Source organism: Tarenaya hassleriana, unplaced genomic scaffold (assembly GCF_000463585.1).
Source record: "Tarenaya hassleriana unplaced genomic scaffold, ASM46358v1 Cleome20, whole genome shotgun sequence".
In the NCBI taxonomy this organism is placed as follows: domain Eukaryota; kingdom Viridiplantae; phylum Streptophyta; class Magnoliopsida; order Brassicales; family Cleomaceae; genus Tarenaya; species Tarenaya hassleriana.
Window position 1 is genome coordinate 2,373,144 of NW_010965373.1, and position 22,819 is coordinate 2,395,962.

The following is a 22,819-nucleotide window of genomic DNA, read 5'->3' on the forward strand; positions in this document are numbered from 1 at the left end:
GAAAGAGGATATGTCTCTTGGTTCAATACGGATTCACATGATTAAGCAAAAACACATATCCTGAAACTGATGAGAGATATCCTTAAACACAAAGATTTCATCTATGTTTCCTATTCAACATGAATTTTTCACAACTATTAAGCTCGATTTCTCGAGATTCTCAGGCGTTTCCAAGGAAGGAGGCAAAAGGGTATCCTTAACATCACTCCAATTTCTGAAAAGACTGATCCTTTTTCATCCAATTAAACAAGAATGTCAACCTGAAACTGATGAGAGATATCCTTAAACACAAAGATTTCATCTATGTTTCCTATTCAACATGAATTTTTCACAACTATTAAGCTCGATTTCTCGAGATTCTCAGGCGTTTCCAAGGAAGGAGGCAAAAGGGTATCCTTAACATCACTCCAATTTCTGAAAAGACTGATCCTTTTTCATCCAATTAAACAAGAATGTCAACTTCCAAGCATCCACGTTTCCTCAGGTGAAAAAAGCTTGGAACTTTTTCAAGTCCAATTCAAGAAATTCTTACACTTTTGCAGCCCGATGCAGTTCCAAACAAAAACAGAACACAATTCTCCACAGCTAAAAACACAGTCTCTCACGGTTCTTACACAATTTCTAAACAACGGAACTGACCCATCATCTTACAATCACCTGAAATGCGAAACAGGTTACAGAAAACGCTGTCCGGAACCGTGTCAATGTCATATTCAACTAAGAGAAGATAGATCAACCTACTCTGTCGAGACCTTGGTCTTGTAGAGGAGGAACGACTGTGTTCTTGTCACCGACTGTGGCTCTTACACATTGGGATCTCACGCGACGATCAAAGCTGAGAGGGGGAATCACAGGAGATGGGGTCGAAACCCATTGAGCTTGAGAAACCATCATCATCATGTTATTAGAAATTTTTTTAGGGTTTTACCTCATCCTCTTTTTTTCTTTTTCTTTTTTTCATGTTCGAGGCTGAAGAAGAATCCGTTGGTCCAATTTAATCCACGAGTTTTATTTGGCTCACAAAAAACATTGCCTTTGTTGTTATTTTAGTGAACCCTAAACCAAGCATACCATACCACACGATTTTGTCCCAAAACAAATCATAAAATTGCATCATCTATATCTTTAATAAACATAATAAAAGATATGCTCAAGAACAAGAATTCGCGATCCAAGAGGAGATCAATCAATTACTTCAATATAAATTGAAATAGGATACAAGTGGAAATCCAAGAATCTGTGGTCAAACTCCAAAGACTAGTTATAATTCAAAAAATTTGGAATCCAACTCCGAGAAAACATTACCCACGAATATTCCACCAAAATTCCTTGTCATAATTCCGGTTTTTCTACCAAAAATAATATTAGTTATAATTTCGGAGTTTTGTAACAAATCCTCACTCAATTTCTGCGATTCGGAAGACTAGGGGTGGACCCGAAACCGAACTAGACCGATCCGAATAATGTTCGGTTCTAATTTGATACACTTTTTATGAAACCGAAAGAACCGTTTCCAAACCAAACCGTATCAACACTGAACCAAAATTCAAATCTTCCACTAATATATATGTGTAAATATTATAGTTTGCTACTTATTTGATATTCATATAATAGTATCGTTTCGAACCGAACCGATACTAAAACCGAATCAAACCGTTTAACATTCGGTTCTAGTTTGGTACACTTTTTATAAACCGAAAATACTGTTCCTGAACTGAACCAAAACCCGAAACCGAAACCCGAAACCCGAAACGCCAACTCCTCCCAGCAACCATATTACCAACCAATTTTAACCAGATTCATGATGAACAAATACCGCAATGAATCCCAAATTTGAAACCGAAATCAAAAAGGGTATTTTCCTGGGTACGATCACATTCATACTGACTATAAGGAAGATCTGTGGATCGCTAACTCGAAATCAGAAAAATCAAACCCATACCAAAAGGGTATTTAAATCTGATAATGAACTGGCAACTTCAATGTCAATCTTTCTTTCTTTCTTTCTTTCTTTTTAATCATACTCTCTTCTACCTTAGAGTACAGAAGCCGCCCCCTTCTCTAACGATGAAAAGTTCAAACATCCCAAACTGTTGTAACGAACGAAAAACAAATCTCGGTGCACGGGGAATTTCCATTACCTTCCTCGGATCATATCGTTACGGAAGCTCTTTCTATCCCGTTACAGCACTCGAGAACATGCCACCTGTGGATCAGACAACATAAACCAGTTAAACCTAGTTTGATTCAATCTCTTGGGACACCTAAAATCCGGGCTTTGGTTCCAACCCAACGTTACTATAGAGCAATTTCTCGCTTTGTTTATGATTCAAGGGACACCCTTTCTACGTTTTCTTACCTCTTTCTCACAAAAATTCAGATTAAGCGCTTCCGGGGAGAGCAGTCACCTTCCCAACAGCAACCGTTTTCCCTGCATCACCCAAAACATTCATCACCCATTCATGTTAAATGAGGTAGGAATACGAATACACATCAAAAGAGTGATCTTCCGGCATAAATTTACCTTCCGTCCTTAGAGTAAATCTTCCAAGTTGGGGGAAATCCGAGAATTTCTCAACACAAATGGTGTTGTTAACCTGCATATACAAGCAAAGAGATGGCATCCATCAGGATTGATAAGGCAAGACAAAGAACTTAAAAACAAACAAAAAAAGACACACTGAGACTCCGCATCTCCTGAAGATTTAGGAATTTAACCATTTCCCAATTGTTGAAAAATTTTGAGCTCCACGTTTAATGGAAAAGAATTTTGCACGACTAATGAAAGGAAACCAGGAGAAGGAACCAGACCTGTACACGGCACACAACTAAGGCACCATTCTTCACAAACAGGACCTTCTTTTTCATGGGTTTCCTCGTCTTAGGATCAATTTGCTGCATTAGTTCAACTATCTCACATTCCTCCACAACAGAATGGATGTGCAAAACAGCCTTGTAACCAGCAGTGAAAATAGCCTACAGGACCAGCAACGTTGCCAAGAAAGTAAGTAATTTTGTCTATAAAATAATAGTGATAAAGAAAATCATTTGCATGGATTGTATAACACAAAAGCAAAAGGTCATACGCATTTTTCTGTGTAGAAAAGCAAAAATAATTGGTGTGGAAAGCTGCGCTTACATTGTCGAGCAGCTCAAGGATCTGAAGTTGGGCAACAAACTCAGAGACAGCAGAAACGGGCCTTGCTGCAACAGAAAATAAAGATATCAGTAAAATGAAGAAATATAATAGAGAACATACAGGATTGCAAGTATACAAAAGAAGAGCTAGAAAACGGCAAAATAGACCATGTGCATAATTTAAGCATAACAGACAATGCACATATTTAAATGGTTCCCTAAACAAAAGCACAACATTTACTACAAGTTGCCTGGAAGAAAGGGAGTGCATCTATCACTGACAGAAAACAACATAATCGATAAGAATCACCCCTGATCAAGCTCAAAACAGGTGTAGGACGTATAATCAGAAGTTACCTAAAAACATCATACTCATGACTCACCGATGCCGGACAAAACAAAACCAGAAACGATATCCTCTTCTTCAACGCCAGAGAGACGGACCCTCAAATTCTCACCAGGTCCTGCACGTCTAACTTTGTCCTCATCACAGAAGATAGCAAGAACTTTCACTTGTTCCTACATTAGTACAGAATTCCTTAGAACAAAAACATAAGCCATTGAAACAACATGAAACCAGTCAAAACGAAAATAGACAGCACCTTGTTTGGCATGACAATCAAGGAATCACCCTCACGAATGCTACCAGATTCTACTTTTCCCATGACGACAGTTCCCATGTCTTTGAATTTATCAATTATCGGCATCCTACAAGTTATAAATCTCAGCTGAGGTCAATACAGCCAAAACATCAAAATGTCTTCTAGAACTAAAAGCTCCTCAAAGAAAAAAGCTCAACAAGACAGCTTGTGCTCTGCCAAAAATAACACATGCCAAACTTGACAAAGTTATATACAATAACGTTAGCATTCTGTTAAGGTTCAGACTCTGAAACTCAACTTTCCAACACAAATCGAGCCTTTATTCCTCACCGAAAACCTGAATACAACTTTGGATGATCTTGTTTTATGAGAGGATCCCAACTCTCATTCCAAGAACAAACCCTAACCCTTTCAGAAACTTCTCCGTCATCCCTTTCTCCTCTATCTAAGCTGTATTGCAACTACTAACTAACCAATACTAACAGCCAAAACAACCCATACTAACTATAGTCCAGTTTCAATGAATCTACCTAACCCATACATCTATCACATTCATAATGAATCAAACAAGACAAAAGATATACATAACATAATAACAAAAGAGAAAAGAATGGAGCAGTAATGACGCACCTGAATGGACCGTTAGGATCTCTTGGAGGAATCTCAATAGAATCAAGGACTTCAAACAAGCAGGGGCCACTCCACCAAGGACAAACACCTTTCTCCATCTTTGTTTTCATGTTTATGCCCATTAAACCAGATATAGGCAAGAAGATCACATCTTTACACAAAAAAGATAAGGACAATACATTAAACAGACAGCTCAGGAAACTAATGTAAAATATTTTTAAGAGTAATGTATTGTGGAAGTCAATTATTTTCTTAACAAACAACAATCCTACCGTTGCACACAGCAAAACTCTAACAGTATACATAACAGGATGATGATTCAACCTTGAGAAACGCAAGAAAGACAAAAACCGCAGACAGTAGAAACACAGAGAAAAGGTAACAGAGAGAATCAATGCAAGGATCCAGGGAAAGAATATGCACAATTGCCCAGCTTAACAATTATAAGGCTCCCCCAACAACTACTACATACTTAGTAAAAGAACAGCAGCATCCACAAACCAACATATCCAGGTAAACAACCTGGGAAGCCCTCTTGAGCAAGCAGGGTTTTACAATGAATACTCTTTGATCAAAGTAAGGAGACTATGGAATGAACTAGGAGTCAAAAACACAAGAAGACTGTAAAGTAGTTCTAACCTCCAAAACCAACTACGTGAACACAAGATTGATCAACACAATACATCTAACGACAAGGGCAGTACTCGTAAGAAACTATGACATACATTTCAAAACAAATTCCATTTAGCACAATATAAGAACAGATCTCAGATAGGATACCCATTAATGGTTTTCCTGCCCCTTCCATGAGAAAAAAAAAAAAAATTGAAAGTTTCTAGAAATGGAAGATCTTATAGTCGCATTAGCACAAAACTTCTCTGGTGTGTACCTTTCTTTGTGTTGTAGCCTGAGGATTTGAGAAATGGGCTCATCTTTTGTTCAATTTCATCATACCTGCACAGAATAGATAAACTAAAAATGTGCGGGGAAAGAAAGACAATGGCAATGACCAAAAAGATGAATGTAAGTACCTCTCTTTCGACCAGTTAACAGTTGGCTCATCCATCTTGTTCACAACAACAACGAGCTTAGACACACCCAACGTTTTTGCAAGTTGGACATGTTCGCGTGTCTGTCCACCTCTCTCATAACCTGTTTCAAATTCACCTTTTCGTGCCGAAATGACCTACAATGGAATCGTGAGTTAACAACTTAACTGAAAGAGAGGATACAATAGATAACCAAAATAATATGAAGATATTAAATGGCTAACCAGCACACCAATGTCGGCCTGTGATGCTCCACTAATCATATTTGGGACATAACTCTTGTGACCCTAAAATCCAAAGAAAGCAAAAAAACAGACTAAAATTGTCTGACTCCATGCAATAAGAATACTATGAGATAAGAAATTGATCCACCAACCTCCACCTTAACAAAGGATTTTACAAAGTGAAACAAAAATATATGAAAGTAATAACAGTTTAGATCAATGACTCACCGGTGCATCCAAAATGGTAAATCTAGTACTCTCAGTTTCAAAGTGAGCCCTTCCAACTTCGACTGTTTTCCCCTGTCAAATTTAAGATTGATACAAATTGGCAAAATGAGATTCAATCAGAGCAACCCCCTGTGATTTCCATCCACATGTAAACTTACACCACTAGACCATTTCATGCATGAGAAGCATCTAAGAAAAGCATTCTCTGCAAAATAGAACGATGTTAACATCGCAGCTTCACTCAAAACACGGAAAATACCTTGACCCTCTCTTCTTCATTGGTATCCATAATATATGCCATATACCTAGGACACGGGACAATAACTATGTCATGGGGACGAGATACGAATGCAAGATAATTAACAATAAAGTCAAAACCAACAAGAAAGGCTCACCAGCTTTCTCTACTCTTTTCTTTTGCCTCCCTCTCATACTTTTGAATAGTCCGATCATCAACCTGACCGCTGAGGAAGAGTATCTGACCTCCAATCGTAGATTTGCCTGCATCTGAAGTTGACAAGCGGCTGTGTAAGGATCTAAGGCAGATGCGGTAATTATCAACTTAAAGTAAAGCAAACAGAGCTAAAGCTCACATTGAGTAGGATTTCAAAAATCATACTACATAACATAGTCTATATCGGTCTACATAAAAGAGGCCACATTATCTTTTAACATTTTCTAGTCCTCGTGCAATCTAACAGGTAAAAATTAGAAACTACGCGACATTTATCTTGTGCAAAAAATGAAAACATAAAAGAGAAACAATAAAAAAGACCATCACATAGAAGACCTTACCAACATGTCCAATGAACACAACATTCAAATGTCTCTTTTTATTTGCTTCTGCCTCAATCTCAGCTTCCTCTTGGGCAGCCTTCTCCTTAGCTATACACAACCAAAGATATCAGAAAAAGGGAAAAAAAGTTGCAACAGAAACTGCACCAATAGCAGAGAAATAAGAAAACAAGAGTCATCATCAACATCGCCTTAATCCCAAGTAAATAAGAAAACAAGAGTATAGCTAAATAATCCAGGAACCTTTTGACAGAGCATGAACCACCTGCGAGCTGTCATGACCCAGATCTCTGGCATCTGAAACCAACAGAGCCAAAAAATATTCATGTACTCAGAAGTAATGGTCTTAGGCTGGCCAAATGGAGAATATAAACAATCAATGAACCTTCCAGGCTATCAGGAACTGGAGCCGGATCTTCTTGCACCGCTTCTTGCAAATCTGTAAACCAACAAAATGAAGATAACCGTTAATAATACATAAGTCAATAAGTTTGCTGAGTCTCTCTCCTGTGGCACCAGCTACAGAAAGTATACATAAGCAGCTAAGAGACTACCAAATCTGAACCAGATACGATAACCAACTAAAAAGAGGTAGGCTAGGACACTACTCCCGAAATATGTAAACCTACAGGACTCACGAGCCAATTACTAAGAAAAATTCTATGCGAAGACAAAGAAAGCTTGGAATCGATTTTAATTATAAGTTCCATTCGCTTAACAGGGCATGAAAAACCCAAGAATAATTTTTTGTGTTCGCAGCCAAAATCCGAGAAGCAATTCAGTCACTTCTCTTTTCTCAATACCATCCCAAATAAACTCGTGATACCTGCACATAAGCACTGCAGATCGACAAACACACAACCAAGTGATACAGGACACATGCATCAAAACGTCAAACAGCCAAACAATCTTTCACAGGAAAAAAGTTACACCTGATATTGTTCTGATTTCCTTAGAAGTGTAAATTTTAGCTTGAGGAGTCATTTTCTCTTAAGGGGTTCTAAACTAAACGTATGAGCCACAGTAGACTGTAACTCAACCTCATATTTGTTTCTATCTAGTACTAATGATAAAGGCATAAAATGGAACTACATAACATAACATGGCAACCGAATAAATAGGATAGAATTTTTGCTACTATCAACCTTCTTCTGCTCCACCCAAGTTCTCAACTTCATTTGCCTGTGTATTTTCTGGATTCATAGCTCCATTGTTATCCTCTGCATGCATAGGCAGATAGATAAAAGTATAAGCGAGAATAAAAACAAAAGTTCATTAGGCAATTAATCTTTACCTACCTGCTTGATCGAGCTGTAGTGCACGGATCTCTGCCTCAAGATCTATAAAATAAGACCAGGTTAGAAGACAAGAAGGTGGTAAGAACAATTGATACTTCAGAATATTAAGAAGCATGAACACACTCATTACCTCAAATTTCATGTTAATAATATATCACAAGAACCAAACATTACGACAGTATAATCTTGATGTTATCAGAAATTGACTAATACCCACCTCTAGGAGCACTAGCAGATCATTCATCCAACTACAAAATTGCAGGAGAAATTGAGAATGGAGGTAAACATGTTCAAATTTCAGAAAAAGAAAAACGTTTCTGATCCAATAAGTTCTACACAAGCTTGGACAACCGATCAGCTAGATTCCTTAGGTGTCCCAAACACAAATTCATAAAGGACCAACCCAGTTTGAGTCACCACCCGGTGGGGGTGCTGGGAAGGGAATATCCTAGGCAGCCTTACCCCTGGTTTTCTATGCAGAGAGGATGATTCGAACCCGCGACCTCAGACCCTACGGCAAGTGAGCTTACCGCTGAGCCAAGCCGGCCCTTCATAACATAATTTCATAAATCGGGTAAATTACTGACGATCTAATGACAGCTTCGCAATTAACGTCCACTACACAAAATGGGGGCTACCACAATCTAGATTCTATCCATTCAAACCAGAATCTCACAGGAAATGAACAAGGAACCCGTTCTATTACCCTATCCTCACTGCCTGAGGGCATAATTTTACACCAAGAAAAAAATTCTGTCGGCTCGAAAATTTACACGCAAACATATACAACCAATCTCACTAGATTCCTGTAATAAGCCCTAATTCATAATTCCCGTAAAATTCACCGATTACACTAATCAAGATTCCAGATTGTAACTTTGAGAGCAACAAATCCAGATGACCTAAATCGAGATTCAGTAAACCAGAAACAGACAAGAAAATGGAAGAGGAAAGCCGATCGAACGATAGAATTCGAAACCGCGGAATCGACGAAAAGGAAAAAAAGAAAGAAAGAGAGAATGGAGAGAGATCGGAAACCCTACCCATATCGGATGCAAGACTGATCGAAGAGATTTTCTCTAGGTTTCCCGAGGAAGAAGAGGCGCCTTTTAGGATGCCGCTTCTCTAAGACTTGGAAATGCCCAGACGGAAGGTACACAGGTGAGATTTGCAGATACACACCGACAAGTGAAACCCTAAATTTCGATGAGACGCCAAAAAAAAAAAAGTAGATAATAAAATAATATTTGTTTAAAATTACAAAAATATTTTAAAACTATTTTTATTTGGTAAAATGACATTTTCCTACACAAATCTATCAAAATATGACATTTTTCTATACGAATTTTTAATTTGACAAATGTCTACACCCAATTAACAAATTTCCTAAATACCTACATGAATTATCTAATTTCAGTGCAATTAACTACACAATCCGAAATTATCAATTAATTGCTGATGTGGAAGGCCACGTGGCGACTCATGTGGAATTTTTTTGCCATGTCAGCACGAATTAAAAAAATAAAAATAAAAAACATAAATATATTTGTATGTATGCATATATATATATATATATATATTTGTATAAAATTTAAATTTATACAATATATATATATATTTTTTAAAATTTATAAAAAAATAAAATTTATATACATACAAATATATAAATATATATGTGTATATTTATATATATATATATATACAAATACAAATATAAACATATATATATACAAATATATATACATATACATACATACAAATATATTTACATGTATATGTGTATATATATAAATATATTTGTATGTATATATATTATATATATTTGTATAAAATTCCAATTTATACAATATATACTTTTTAAAATCTATACGAAATTTAAATTTATATACATACAAATATATAAATACATATGTTTATATATATTTTTTTTATTTTTTATTTTTAGGAAAATTTTATTTTTATTTTTTTTAATTTATGCTGATATGGCAAAAAAATCCCACGTGACATGCCCCGTGAGCCACCACATGGTCTTCCACGTCAACAATTAATTGATACTTTCAGATTGTGTAGTTAATTATACTAAAATTGGATAATTCGTATAGATATTTGAAAAATTTGTTAATTGGATGTAGATATTTGTCAAATTAAAAATTTGTATAGGAAAATGCACATTTTGATAATTGGTGTAGAAAAATATCTTTTTCTTTTTTTATTTTAATAATTTTGGTCACGTGTCGACGCATGATATTATTTCGCATACAATGGGGCCCAACCCATCCGACGGCCCAAATAATATTCGTAAAATGTTTTTATGAATGACGTGACAAAATCCAGCCCATCCAACTCATGGTATGCTAACTGTTAAGTTTCCAATTGATACACATCTCAATTTCTTTACTTTCAAATAGAGATTTTTAGAGTTTTTTAAAAAAATAAATGTATATATTTTTATTTTCGATTGGGTTTCTGGTTTGATTTATTAACTTATTTTTAATGTAAATGTAATTAATATTAAACTGGATTTCTATTTTATGATTTTTGTACGTTAAATTAGATTTTGTTAGTCGGTTTGTATATGTCTTTTGTGTACTTTTCTAGGAATCATAAACTCGGTTCGGTAAATTGCTATTGGTCGGTCAGTCGGTGTAATACAATTTATAATGATATATATATATATATATGATTAAGGGGTAGGGGTTGGAGATGTTGTTGTTGTTATTATTATTGTTATTTAATAATTATTATTATAAGAAAAAAATGAAAATAGGAGGTGGAAGCATGTGACGTGTTGGACGAGAAGTCAGAAAACAGGGAATCTATCTAACACTAACAACGTCAGGCTCTTTTCTTTATCATCACACGTTTTGAAACACAATATATATACATATGAAATTTATGTTTTTCAAATAATTCAAACTGTATTTATACTATATTATTCTAGTTAAAATAATATAGATACTTTATTTAGATATGTATAATAAAATCGAACTTGAATAATATCTATTTATATTTGAATTAAATATACTATAAAAATGAAATAGAGTTAATAGATGGTTATGATCTAAATACGATCTAACCAATTGGAGAACGAGTTACTTGATTAATTGAATTGAAGTTAATATAATAGTGTGCTTCCCAACAACTCTTGGAAATTTCAAATGGGAAAAACATGAATCTAATATATATATATACAGCAATATGATTTACGAATAGTGTGAAATAAATATTGAACATTTGCTTAGACAACCACAATTTTCTTGGAAACTTCGTTGTATATTATAGTTTCTCTACCATAAAATCATCATTGCCCCATGTATATATATATATCATATATGTATATGTATATATTTACTCTTTCACAAAGACAGGCACAGCTATTCAGTCTTAGGGTTTATTAGGGCTACGTGTAGAATCTTTTTATTTCATTTTTATCTTCTTTCCTCTCTTTGTCTGAATTTTCGCTTTCTTTCGCAAGTCTAAAGCATCCAAAGTTGTCTGACTTCTGTCTGGTTCTAAAATATCTCCACCTTCTTCCTCTTCATATATTCTTGGTTTAAGCTCATGAAAATGGATCTGGGCTTTTGTCTGCCTCGTCTTATATCTTATGGGTTAAATCTAGTTTCTTTGATTTTCCATATAGCTTTTTCAGAATCTATATATTATATTTATCATCAGTTTCTTGACTGTCTTATGGTTAATGATTTCTGTCCTTTTTGAGTTATTGGTCTAAGATCGTGAAGTAGATCTGGGTATTGATCGGACTGTATATATATATATGAGGGTCTAGGGTTTTTTCCCACCCTCTTGTTCTTCATCGTGTGTACATATCTCTGGGCTATGGCTTCTTAATCGTCTATACGAATATTGCTTTGCCATACATATATACATGTACTCTTGTTGATGTTCTCTATTTGTCTAAAAGTGGTTTAGATTTTTGATTTCTTGGAACAATTAGTTTTAAATACCTGCAAGTTTGCTACTCGCGGGTTTACGTTTCATGCTATATATACATACATATAATATATATATGTATAGTACTATATTTTCATGAATTCTTGAATGCGAGTTTTAAGATCTCTCTTTTCCCTTTTTCCCTCCGCATAAATGATCAGCATATATATATATATATCCATGCTTGTTCATGTATGTATATATGTATGTAACACATGAACTAGGGTTATTGATTTTTTTTCTTGGATATTAGACTATATATATATATATGTGAGGGAGAAGAAGATGGTGTGGAAAAAGTGGAGCTCCTTGGAGTCCAAACGAATGGTTTAGCTGGGTTAAATAAAGCTGCTCAGCTATGGTTCCCATAAGCCTTATCCTTCACTCATTTTGTCATATACGTATATATATATATATGTATATATAACATTCTCGTATATAAAATTGTTTATGTATAATACACAGAAGAAAGGAAAGGATTGGCTTATGGTTTGCATATCTTAGGAGCTTTGATTTGCCCTTCATTGCTTCACCTTTCTTTGGATTGAAGGGAGCTCTACTTCTCTCCCATTTTCCCCATTTCTATACATTATTATTTTAGATTACATTATGTAAGCTAAATAATATCGGTTTCCGGTATTTTTCTAGGATGAAACAAAACCAGTCATGTGGTTGTGCCTTTACTAATATATTACTCTATCCGTTTCAAAATATTTGTATTTCTAGGTTATTTTTCATATTTTAAAATATTTTTTTACAATAGTTTCCAATTTTATCTATACTGAATTCCAATAAATTATTAATAATAACATTATTTTTATCATCAAATAAGGGTATATATGACTTGATTTTTTATCTTTTTTCTTAAAAAATATGAAATAACCTAAAAATAAATATTTTGAAATAGAGGTAGTAATATATATATATATATATATATATATATATATATCTTCATTGTGTAATATTTATCACTTTTTTCTTAGATTAGAGTTTGAATTTTGTACTAACAAATATTATAATTGATTTGGTTTTGCAGCTCCATTGATTGATTTCATTGTGTAACATGTGGAAGACAGGAGGGTTCATTTTCATAGGGAACTCTCATGGTTTATTGAATTCTTTTTTTTTTATGGGAAGTCGAGGATATTCTTTCTGCAACCTTGCTTTCATTTGGTCATTTCATATTATGTCTAATTGTTCATAGTAATGTCATATTGGGTTACCGAACCCATTTGGATACAACCCATTTGGAAACAATCTATTTGGATTAATAATTTATTGGTTTGGGTAGAATTTAACCAGGACCGTCTATAAGGGGGTGTAATTGGAGTTTCTGCACAGGGCCCCCAATTCTATGGGGCCTCACTTTCTTTTTTTTAAAAAAATATTTTTAAAGTTTACTAAAATTTTTATTAAAATAGGAAAAACTATTATAAATTTAAAATTTTAAAAGATTAAATTTTGTTAAATTATAATGATCTTTCGTGTATTATAGAAACTATAAATTTTAGTTCATAATTTTTAATCACTATATATTTTTAAAAATAAACAAAATTAGTATAAAATCAAAAGTTCCATAACAATAAATTTAATTTTAATTTGTATTACTCTTTAAAAATAAAAATAATAATTATTTTAAATTTTCTTGTAATAAATAATATATTTTTTCTAATTTTTGTTTAATTTTTATATAATATAAAATTGTATATATTATATAATATATTTATTTTTAAAAAATATTAGTTAAATTAAAAAATATATAAAAAATAATAAATATATAATTGAGGAAAGCCTCTCAAATCTATGAGACGGTTCTGAATTTAACCCAATAACAATAGTAAAATGAGTTAGTTCAACCCATAAACCCATAAAACTCATTTCACCTCATTTAATCACTTTAATATTCTAAATCTTTTCTAACAAGAATAAAAAAAATATATTCAATTAGAATATCATTCTATTTTTTAGGATTTAAAAAGATTTTTTTTCTTAATTTTAAAATACTAAAAAGATAATTTTATATACTTAATTTAATATATCCTAAAATTATATATTTTTTATCTATGAAGAAAATTATCCAAAAAGAGATAAAAAAATACATATTAACTTACGTTAATATCAATACCCATAAAATAAAATAAATAATATATGTAAATAAAAGGATTCAAATTAACTTCATTTCGATTCGAATCAATTCAATCGATTCATCAAATCGATGAGTTTTGATTTGTTTCGAGTGAATTCGTTCGATTCGCATTGAATCGATCGTTTTGATTGGTTTCGAGTCGAATTCAATTAAGATCAAATCAATCCGTTTTGATTTATTTCGAGTCGAATTCGATTCGACTTGATTCGAATCAAATTGATCATTTTGATTCGTTTTAAGCCGAATTTAATTCGGATCGAATCGATCCGTTTTGAGCCGAATTCGATTCGGATCAATTCGTTTCGATCCGAATCAAATCGATCTTGAAATTCGATTCGTTTCGATCCGAATTCGATTTTTCTTATAAATTTTTCATTTATAAAAAATATTCGGATTTTTGATTATTTTTATATTTGGTTTGAATTTGATTTTTTATTTTAAAGAAATTTTGTACATTCGATTTTATATCTAATTTAAACATGTATTATTTGGTTCGAATTAATTTAATTTTTATTTTGAAATATAAATATATTGACTTTATTTATAAATATATTTTTAATATTTTATTTAATCAAAACTAATATCAATAACTAAAGAATGTATGTTTAGTGAGTTGTTTGGTTTACCCATTAAACCCATGGGTTTAATGGATTAAAACCCATTTAACCTATAAAACAATTATAACTCAATTGTAATAATAATTGGGTTAACCCATCCAACCCAATCTAATTTGACATATTATAACTGTACAAGGTGATATGAGTAATACTTTGGACTTTAGAAATCATATTATTGATGGGTAATTATTAATGTGTAAACTAATATATACTTAATAAATGAAAATTAATATTACTTTCATATGTATTCTTCTAATAAAATCAAACTAACGTAGCTATGTTTTTCTATCTTGATAATAATTTTTATAGATCTAATGTTATTGTGATTCTATATATATATGTGTATATGATCATATGCATGTATGATTATTATAGTGAAAACCAAATGAAATTCATGGGGTTGGATATGGGCCTAATGGCAAAAGGCCCAACATACAAATCCCTAATCTCAATTTCCTCCGTTTCTCTCTCCTTATATATTACTCTCGTCTCTCATTTCATTTTTGTTTGTCGCTCCGAAGAGGAAACCCTAATTTTGTTTTGAAGCTTCGAACGAAACCCTAACAATGGCGGAAGGTCTCGTTCTGAAGGGCACCATGCGTGCGCACACCGACATGGTTACCGCCATCGCTACACCGATCGATAATGCTGACACGATCGTCTCTTCTTCCCGCGACAAGTCGGTCATCCTCTGGAAACTCACCAAGGACGACAAGGCGTACGGTGTTCCTCAGAGGCGTCTCACAGGCCATTCTCACTTCGTCGAGGATGTTGTCCTCTCTTCGGACGGCCAATTCGCGCTCTCCGGGAGCTGGGACGGCGAGCTCCGCCTCTGGGATCTAGCCACCGGTACCTCCACTCGCCGCTTTGTCGGACACTCCAAGGATGTCCTCTCCGTCGCGTTCTCCCTCGACAACCGTCAGATCGTGTCGGCCTCGCGTGACCGTTCGATCAAGCTGTGGAACACCCTCGGAGAGTGCAAGTACACGATCGCCGAGGGAGCTGGTGAGGGACACCGTGACTGGGTGAGCTGTGTGCGGTTCAGTCCGAACACGCTTCAGCCGACCATTGTCTCTGCGTCGTGGGACAAGACCGTGAAGGTTTGGAACCTCTCGAACTGCAAGCTCCGTTCGACTCTTGTCGGCCACACTGGTTACGTCAGCACGGTGGCTGTGTCTCCGGACGGTTCTCTCTGTGCGAGTGGAGGAAAAGACGGTGTGGTTCTGTTGTGGGATTTGGCCGAGGGGAAGAAGCTCTACTCGCTTGAAGCTGGTGCAGTGATCCACTCTCTCTGCTTCAGCCCCAATAGGTACTGGCTCTGTGCGGCGACCGAGCAGAGCATTAAGATATGGGATCTTGAGAGCAAGAGCATTGTCGAGGACTTGAAGGTTGATCTCAAGGCTGAAGCAGAGAAGTCTGATGGAGCTGGCTCTGCTGCAACCAAAACGAAGGTAATGGACAAGCTTCTGAATTTTGGTTTTGGTCTTTGAATTTTGAGGATACATGTTGAATTCGGTGCAAAGCTTCGTCCTTTTCCACTTCTTGATTGGTATATCTCTGGTTTGCTTCATAAATTGATTGCCTTTGACGTCTGTGATGATAGTTTGATTAAGTTTTGCGCGTTTCTGAGTCATGCTTACAATGTTTATGTCATGGGTTTTTTAGTTCATGCCACGAGTGTGGGGTTACATCATGATTGATTCGTAGTTATACATAGCTGTAGTATTAAGTTGTCCTTGTTAATTATGAATATCATCAATCCAGACTGACTTTTGTTCTGCTTTTCGGCATAATGCTTTGGTCATTGAGAAATGTTTTCCAGTATCTCCCCATGCTTGAATCAATTACCCTTTTACCTGATTAATTGAGGATTAAAGCCCCATTGATTTCAGTAGTTCCCCTTGGTTAGAGTTCTATTTGTTCATATGTACCATCGAAATCATTCGAGGTTGGTTGGTCATTTGTTTGAGCTTGGGAAGATCCGGGAACACATTCTCGATGACTGCATTAACGGTCGATGCTTCATAATCACGACGCGAGATTGATCATGTTTTATGTTTGGACAGGTTATTTACTGCACGAGCCTGAACTGGAGTGCGGATGGAAACACTCTGTTCAGCGGATACACCGACGGTGTCATCAGGGTGTGGGGCATCGGCCGTTACTAAGGAAACCACCACCGGTATCATCTATCTTGCTCTGCTCTCCGAGCTCTCTATCTCTCTTTCACAGTTTCACTCTCTTTTTTATTTTCTGACAAAGAATCATATCATAATGTACTTGAGATTTTGTTTGAATTATCTAGCCGAAGGGTGTTTCATTCCATGTTAAATTTGCAGTTTGTTTTTTGGTGGTAATTCAATACTGGTTTATACGGTAAAATCCATGTATGGAAATAGTTAAATTTTGTTTTGTGGATTCTGAATTAGGGTTTTTTTTTTGGTATAAGAGGGTTATTTTATCTATTGTTGCATATGAAATGGATATATGGATATTATTCCACCAGAGTTACCGGTTTAGGCCCATGATCCACATGTAACGAGCACTAATTAATTTTTATTAATTATAGAATTACCTCCAATTCTAACCGAGGTCCCAAGGTTCATTTTGAATTAATTTTCAAATATATATATATATATTCAATTCAATTTTCATAAAATTTGATTTAGAATATAATTATATATTATTGGTTCTGTAAACTTTGTACAGAGATAATCGGAATATTAACTCTTTGATTTGGGCCGAAGATGGAAACGAAGGCCTACCTAATTTCTGACCACTTCTACATAAAATCTAACTCTTTGGGCTGACAAAAATTTACAACATCCGATCTGGTGACGTGGCGTTGCTTCAATTGTCTGTGATAATTGATTTTCGTCACCGACGCCTGTAGTAATTTATTAGTCTGTGATAATTGATTTCGTCACCGACTCCTATAATAATTTATTAGGTTCTCTCCCGCCATTTCGTACTCCCGCCTTCTTCTCTTCCTAAAATTGAAACATTTTCCCAATATTTTTTTACTTTTTTTTTCTTCCTTCAGACAAAATCGAAAAGGTATAAAATGCACGTTAGGGACATTAAAAACAAAAGGATAAACCCTAAGCAAGAGTCAAACTTGAATAAGGAAGAGCAATGGGCATCAAGGATCTGCTCAGATTTATGAAGCCCTACATAGATCCCATTCAAATCAAGAAATACGCCGGCCAAAGGGTAGATTCGATCAATGCCTTTTGAATTCCATCGATTTGGCATTTTGGGCTTCATCGATTGTTGTTCCTGTTCATGGATCTGGGTTAGTTTGCATGAAATTTTTTATTTTTCGCTTATGGGTGTTTCTCGTTATTCAGGTCGGAATCGATGCCTATTCATGGCTACACAAAGGAGGTGAGCTTCCTGGTCTGTAGTCGTCAATGTATTTTATCTCTTTCTTCAGACTTTGATGCATTTACTGGGGAATTACACAATCTGAATTTTCTTGTGTAGAACTATATATATATCATAAATGAAATCTTAATTTGATAGTTGGGAAGATTGAAAAAACGAGCAGATGCAAAAAGCAAAATGCTCCGCCTTTCAGATTGGACGATGATACAATTTCTAAGTAGATTTTGGTGTCTTTATTGGAAAAATACTGCAGCATATTCATGTAGTATGGAGCTGTGTTTGGATACTGAAGGAAAAAGGAAGCTCAAGTACATAGATTACTTCATGCACAGAATCAACCTTCTCCACCACTATAAGATCATTCCAGTTGTTGTCTTTGATGGTGGGCATATACCCTGTAAAGCTGCAACAGCAGATGAACGGCAAAGGTAAAGTCTCTTGCTTGATTCGATCTGTGCACCAATCCCTCGTTTGGAATCCGAATCAAATTTCGGATTTGTGTATCATTTTTTCCCAGGAGAAGGAAGGCTAACTATGAGTTGGCTATGGAGAAGCTAAAGGAGGGAAATGTTCAAGCGGCTACTGAGCTTTTTCAGGTGCACATTTCCCTTTCACTTCAAGTGAAAAATCCAAAAGTTATGCAACTTTTCGCTCTTGCTGTTGCTTTCTGTTAATTGGGCTCTGAACTGTATTTTCTTATATTTAGTGTATGAGTGTAGATTATTTTACCAAGATACTTCTGAAAGAACATCCAGTTTCGATTCCATGTGCATTGAGCTAGTACATGTCTGCTGATTTTTAATTTTCCTGTGACCATTTACTGTGTAAGCTCATGTCTGATTTCTTCCATTATGCAGAGAGCAATTAGTGTCACACCCTTCATGGCTCATCAACTGATTCAGGTATGCAATGTTTTATTAGCTGAAGAGTTTTGGTGGAATATGTCACTTCCAGATCCTAACGACTTCTCAGGTTCTGAAATCAGAAAACGTCGAATTTATAGTAGCTCCATATGAGGCTGATGCCCAGCTAGCTTACCTAAACAGCCTCGATCTAGAACAAGGCGGGATTTCTGCTGTGATAACTGAAGACAGCGATTTACTTGCATATGGTTGCAAAGCTGTAAGAGCTCCTAAACTCATAAAAGAAATTTTGTTCATAGTAATGTTTTAAATGATCAATTAGACAATTACCAAAAATATTATGTTTTCCATGATTAATGTGTTGTGGTTTCCTAACTGGTGTACATGAATGACCAAAGGTTGTTTTTAAGATGGACCGGTTTGGTAATGGGGAGGAACTAGTTCTGGGCAATGTTTTTCATGCAGTGGATAAAAAGCCTTCTTTCCGTAATTTCGATAGAGAGCTGTTCACTGGTGAGTCTCGATTTTACCTTCATAAAATGTGGTTATCCTTCCAATGGATGTTATGTCTTAGTTCTGATCAAAGAATCCGATTCTGTGGATGGTTTCTGCAGGAATGTGTGTTTTAGCTGGCTGTGATTTCCTCCCGTCGGTTCATGGTGTTGGCATTGTAAAGGCTCACTCATTCGTCTCCAAGTACCGTAATTTAGAACGTGTAAGCATTTACTTTCCAGACATATACTTCACTGAAAGAAAAGGATGACTTGTGAAACCTTATATCTTGTCTGAGAGGCTTATGCCACTTATTGCCATGCCTTGAAATGATGTGATGCTTTGCCGAAAATCTAGGAAAAACTTCAAGTTGGAAATGGTGATTCGGTAATAATTCGGACTTTATGGTCAGGGTTTCACTGGATTATGCCATTAAGCTGTTAGGGGACATGTCTTGGCTTCACATGTACTGAATGCATTGTCCAATGCAGTCTAACTCGTCCAACTGTTTGGATCGTTGTAGGTTCTGTCAGTTCTCAAGATAGAAAAGGGGAATTTAGTATCAGAAGATTACCCCAAGTCTTTCATGGAAGCAATTGCAGTTTTTCAGCATGCCCGAGTGTAAGTAGATCATTAGACATTAGTTCATTGTGTCATCAGTTATCCATTTTTCCCATTCTTACATGTTCACAAGCAAAACATAGCTCCTGTTTCAATTTGTCACAGATACGACCAGAATGCTGAGAAGCTCAGATACATGAAACCCCTCTCCAAGAATCTTCTGGATTTACCAGAGGAAGAACTTGATTTCCTGGGACCGTATCCTTCTCATTGTCCAAACAGTACAATCTTTTTTTCGGAAGTTTTTCATAGTATTTCCATGCAGAGCTGCATACAATAGTGTTTAAGGTTTAGGGTTTAGTAAACATCCTCCTCCTCATGTCAACATATTTTTTTGTTCTCATTGTTTTGATCGTTCATGGCTAGATGTGATATTTTTCAGTTTTGTTCAACTTGACATTGAAAATAACCAGAGACCTCTCACCATCTGTAGCCGCTGCTATTGCGTCAGGAATTGTTGATCCCATAAGCATGGAGGCTTTCAACTGTTTCCCTGATTCTCGAAGCCATTGGAAACCACCTGCTTGGTCTCGAAGCCAAAAGTTTCAGAAGCAGGAAAGGAACAGCTCCTTTTTCTTACATTCTCTGTCTGGAAATGAAAGAAGCAGAGAAGATGAGAATAGGATGGATTCAGAACTTGTTCTGAACGAAATAAGAAGCTCCAGACAAGATTCAGAATTACACAAACTGATTTTACAGCCCAAGGATCAGTTGACTGTAGACACTGCAGAGATTCACAGCAGTGACCTGTTACAGATTCCAGATAATAACCCGTTCAAGAGACGAAAAGTTGAGGAGATTCGGCTTGAACGTGAGAACACATCAGAAGAACTCGAGCTTACATTCGGGACAAAAGGCGAAGAACTCGAAGTAGAGTTTCTCGTGCCTCAGAAAATCATTTCGCCACCAGAATCTACTGAAGATTTTTGTCTCAAGAACATGAAAGAGGGTACATTTGATTCGATCCAGTTCGAAGTTTCTGCAATCAGACTAGGCTCTGAGATCAGAGAGACAAAAGGGTCGGAAATGGCTGAGGACTTAGTCGAGTTGGAAGGAAGATCGAGCAGTACAACGAAAAGGGCTCGCCATGTGAAAGGGACAAGTAGGAGGAATGCCAAGTTGGAAACAAACTGCAGAAGTTCGGAGAACAAGAAGAAAAGCAGCATCTTAGATTTCTTTCAACGTTTGTAACATTGTTCTTATTGATCTATTACATATCATTATTGTCCGACAGAAAAAAAAAACAGAGGCAGATCAATCTAAACATTCATATCCATGGAAGGAGGCTGTATGTAACAACATGCTCGAATTCTCTCTTCATTTATAAATAAATATGTGAAAAGAGAAGTCTTAACGCACAGGGCACATAAGCTATTATATAAACAAAACATATACATACATACATACATACATACATACATACATACATATATGTATATAGCTGTCGCTAACAAGCCGGGTTATATACATAATGTGGGATGTAATATAATACCCACATTTTAGTTTCTCACGGCTACATACATATATAGGTCATATTTATATATATGAAAGCCACATATGATATATATATGTATGTATACATAACAGTTAACGTCGACGTGAAGAAGAAGCCTCTTTCTGGGAGTTATAGTAGACGGTGGCGACGGGAAGGCCGAGGCCGAGGAAGCCGGAGAACATTCGGGTGCTGAAATTTGCCCTAGACGGAGGCGGCTGCACCGCCGCTCCCACCGCAGATTTCTGCCGGAAAAGCACCAATATGTATCTGTGTATCCCCACCGGCGGTCTCGGCTCCATGTACGGCAATATCTCCCTTCCTGTATATATATATTAGGAAAGAATCATTACGAACGAGAGAGAGAGATATCCATCGTATTTCTGTTTTTCTTTTAACCCTATCCTAGGACACATATTTCGGGTTATTTTATATTTAATTTTTCTACTTTTTTATTTTTATTTTTTTATTTTTTTCAGATAAAACTAATTCTTTTTAATTTTGACTTATTTATATATTTTAATTAATTTAGTTTAAATGAATTCTACAAGATTTTTGAAATTAAATATGAAATACTACTCATAATTTTTAAAAGTTCAATCATTTTAAATATTAAATTTATTGTAAAACCATCATTGACAAACAAGATCTAATACATCTTAATATCTTATGTCTTATGTCGTGTTCTGGCAGTGTACATGCATTGAGGTGGTGACCTTATAAGAAACCTCGTGTCAGCCTCACCATTGGATTGGTCGAGTCACGAAATATGTATATACATATATATATATATATATATATATATATATATTACTCAAATATTTAAAACATCAAAAGAAATAATTATAATCTTTTAGTATATACGACGTGATTATGCTATTTCGAAACTGATTTTATTGTATGGTATTTAACAAATAAATACACGCAAATATTATTATATATTAATTGTAAGACCAACGTCACAACAATTACCCTAGTACAGACTCAATATTTATAATATCTTCATACAAGGCAAACCAAACCAAACGAAAATGTCTCAAACAATAAACTGCAACCGTCAATTTAAATCACAAAATTCCTAATCATAAAGACCCTTTACGCTCTTTAGTCTTTACGTTATTCATGCTTAAATAATTTTAAACCCTTTGATAATTTTACAGCTTTGTTTTGAAGCTTAGAGAATTTTAAAAACTTGGAATTATTTTTGGTAAATAAAGTATTTGTTATATTTATGGTTCTAAATAAAAAAAGAAATTAGTGTTTGCCTAAGTTTAGAGTTACCTCGT

The 22,819-nt window shown here is 35.1% G+C and overlaps 4 protein-coding genes, 1 long non-coding RNA gene and 1 pseudogene across 5 annotated transcripts in view; 3 read left to right on the forward strand and 3 right to left on the reverse strand.

The window, feature by feature from the left end:
- The window catches only part of LOC104813912, a 2,876-nt gene extending 1,905 nt beyond the window's left edge, over positions 1-971 (reverse strand). Inside the window, exon 1 of the mRNA XM_010541712.2 lies at positions 742-971. Coding sequence (XP_010540014.1) covers positions 742-900 — 159 coding nt within the window. The 5' untranslated portion in view covers positions 901-971. The remainder of the gene's footprint in view (positions 1-741) is intronic.
- A 950-nt stretch (positions 972-1,921) lies between these two features.
- Positions 1,922-9,154, reverse strand: LOC104813913 (eukaryotic peptide chain release factor GTP-binding subunit ERF3A). The gene is made up of 20 exons (XM_010541713.1): positions 9,008-9,154; positions 7,965-8,006; positions 7,812-7,886; positions 7,052-7,105; positions 6,910-6,963; positions 6,667-6,756; positions 6,267-6,378; positions 6,131-6,176; positions 5,872-5,943; positions 5,644-5,706; positions 5,402-5,556; positions 5,260-5,324; positions 4,371-4,521; positions 3,741-3,846; positions 3,522-3,657; positions 3,140-3,204; positions 2,812-2,976; positions 2,525-2,597; positions 2,360-2,431; positions 1,922-2,206 (listed from the first exon to the last, which is right to left on the reverse strand). The coding sequence occupies exons 1-19, from the start codon at positions 9,009-9,011 to the stop codon at positions 2,382-2,384; spliced, it is 1,578 nt and encodes a 525-aa protein (XP_010540015.1). The 5' UTR covers positions 9,012-9,154; the 3' UTR covers positions 1,922-2,206; positions 2,360-2,381.
- A 2,187-nt stretch (positions 9,155-11,341) lies between these two features.
- LOC104813914 lies at positions 11,342-13,213 on the forward strand. Its single transcript, XR_771835.1, has 2 exons — positions 11,342-11,572; positions 12,952-13,213. It is a non-coding gene; the product is annotated as an uncharacterized LOC104813914 (long non-coding RNA).
- A 1,965-nt stretch (positions 13,214-15,178) lies between these two features.
- On the forward strand, positions 15,179-17,112 carry LOC104813915 (receptor for activated C kinase 1A). Its single transcript, XM_010541714.1, has 2 exons — positions 15,179-16,129; positions 16,745-17,112. Exons 1-2 carry the CDS (start codon positions 15,245-15,247, stop codon positions 16,844-16,846), a joined length of 987 nt encoding a protein of 328 aa, XP_010540016.1. The 5' UTR covers positions 15,179-15,244; the 3' UTR covers positions 16,847-17,112.
- A 323-nt stretch (positions 17,113-17,435) lies between these two features.
- LOC104813917 (exonuclease 1) lies at positions 17,436-21,322 on the forward strand. Its single transcript, XM_010541715.2, has 11 exons — positions 17,436-17,891; positions 18,029-18,065; positions 18,319-18,493; positions 18,583-18,661; positions 18,923-18,967; positions 19,038-19,187; positions 19,327-19,441; positions 19,543-19,643; positions 19,944-20,041; positions 20,147-20,239; positions 20,455-21,322. Exons 1-11 carry the CDS (start codon positions 17,814-17,816, stop codon positions 21,230-21,232), a joined length of 1,749 nt encoding a protein of 582 aa, XP_010540017.1. The 5' UTR covers positions 17,436-17,813; the 3' UTR covers positions 21,233-21,322.
- A 10-nt stretch (positions 21,323-21,332) lies between these two features.
- The window catches only part of LOC104813918, a 2,449-nt pseudogene continuing 962 nt past the window's right edge, over positions 21,333-22,819 (reverse strand).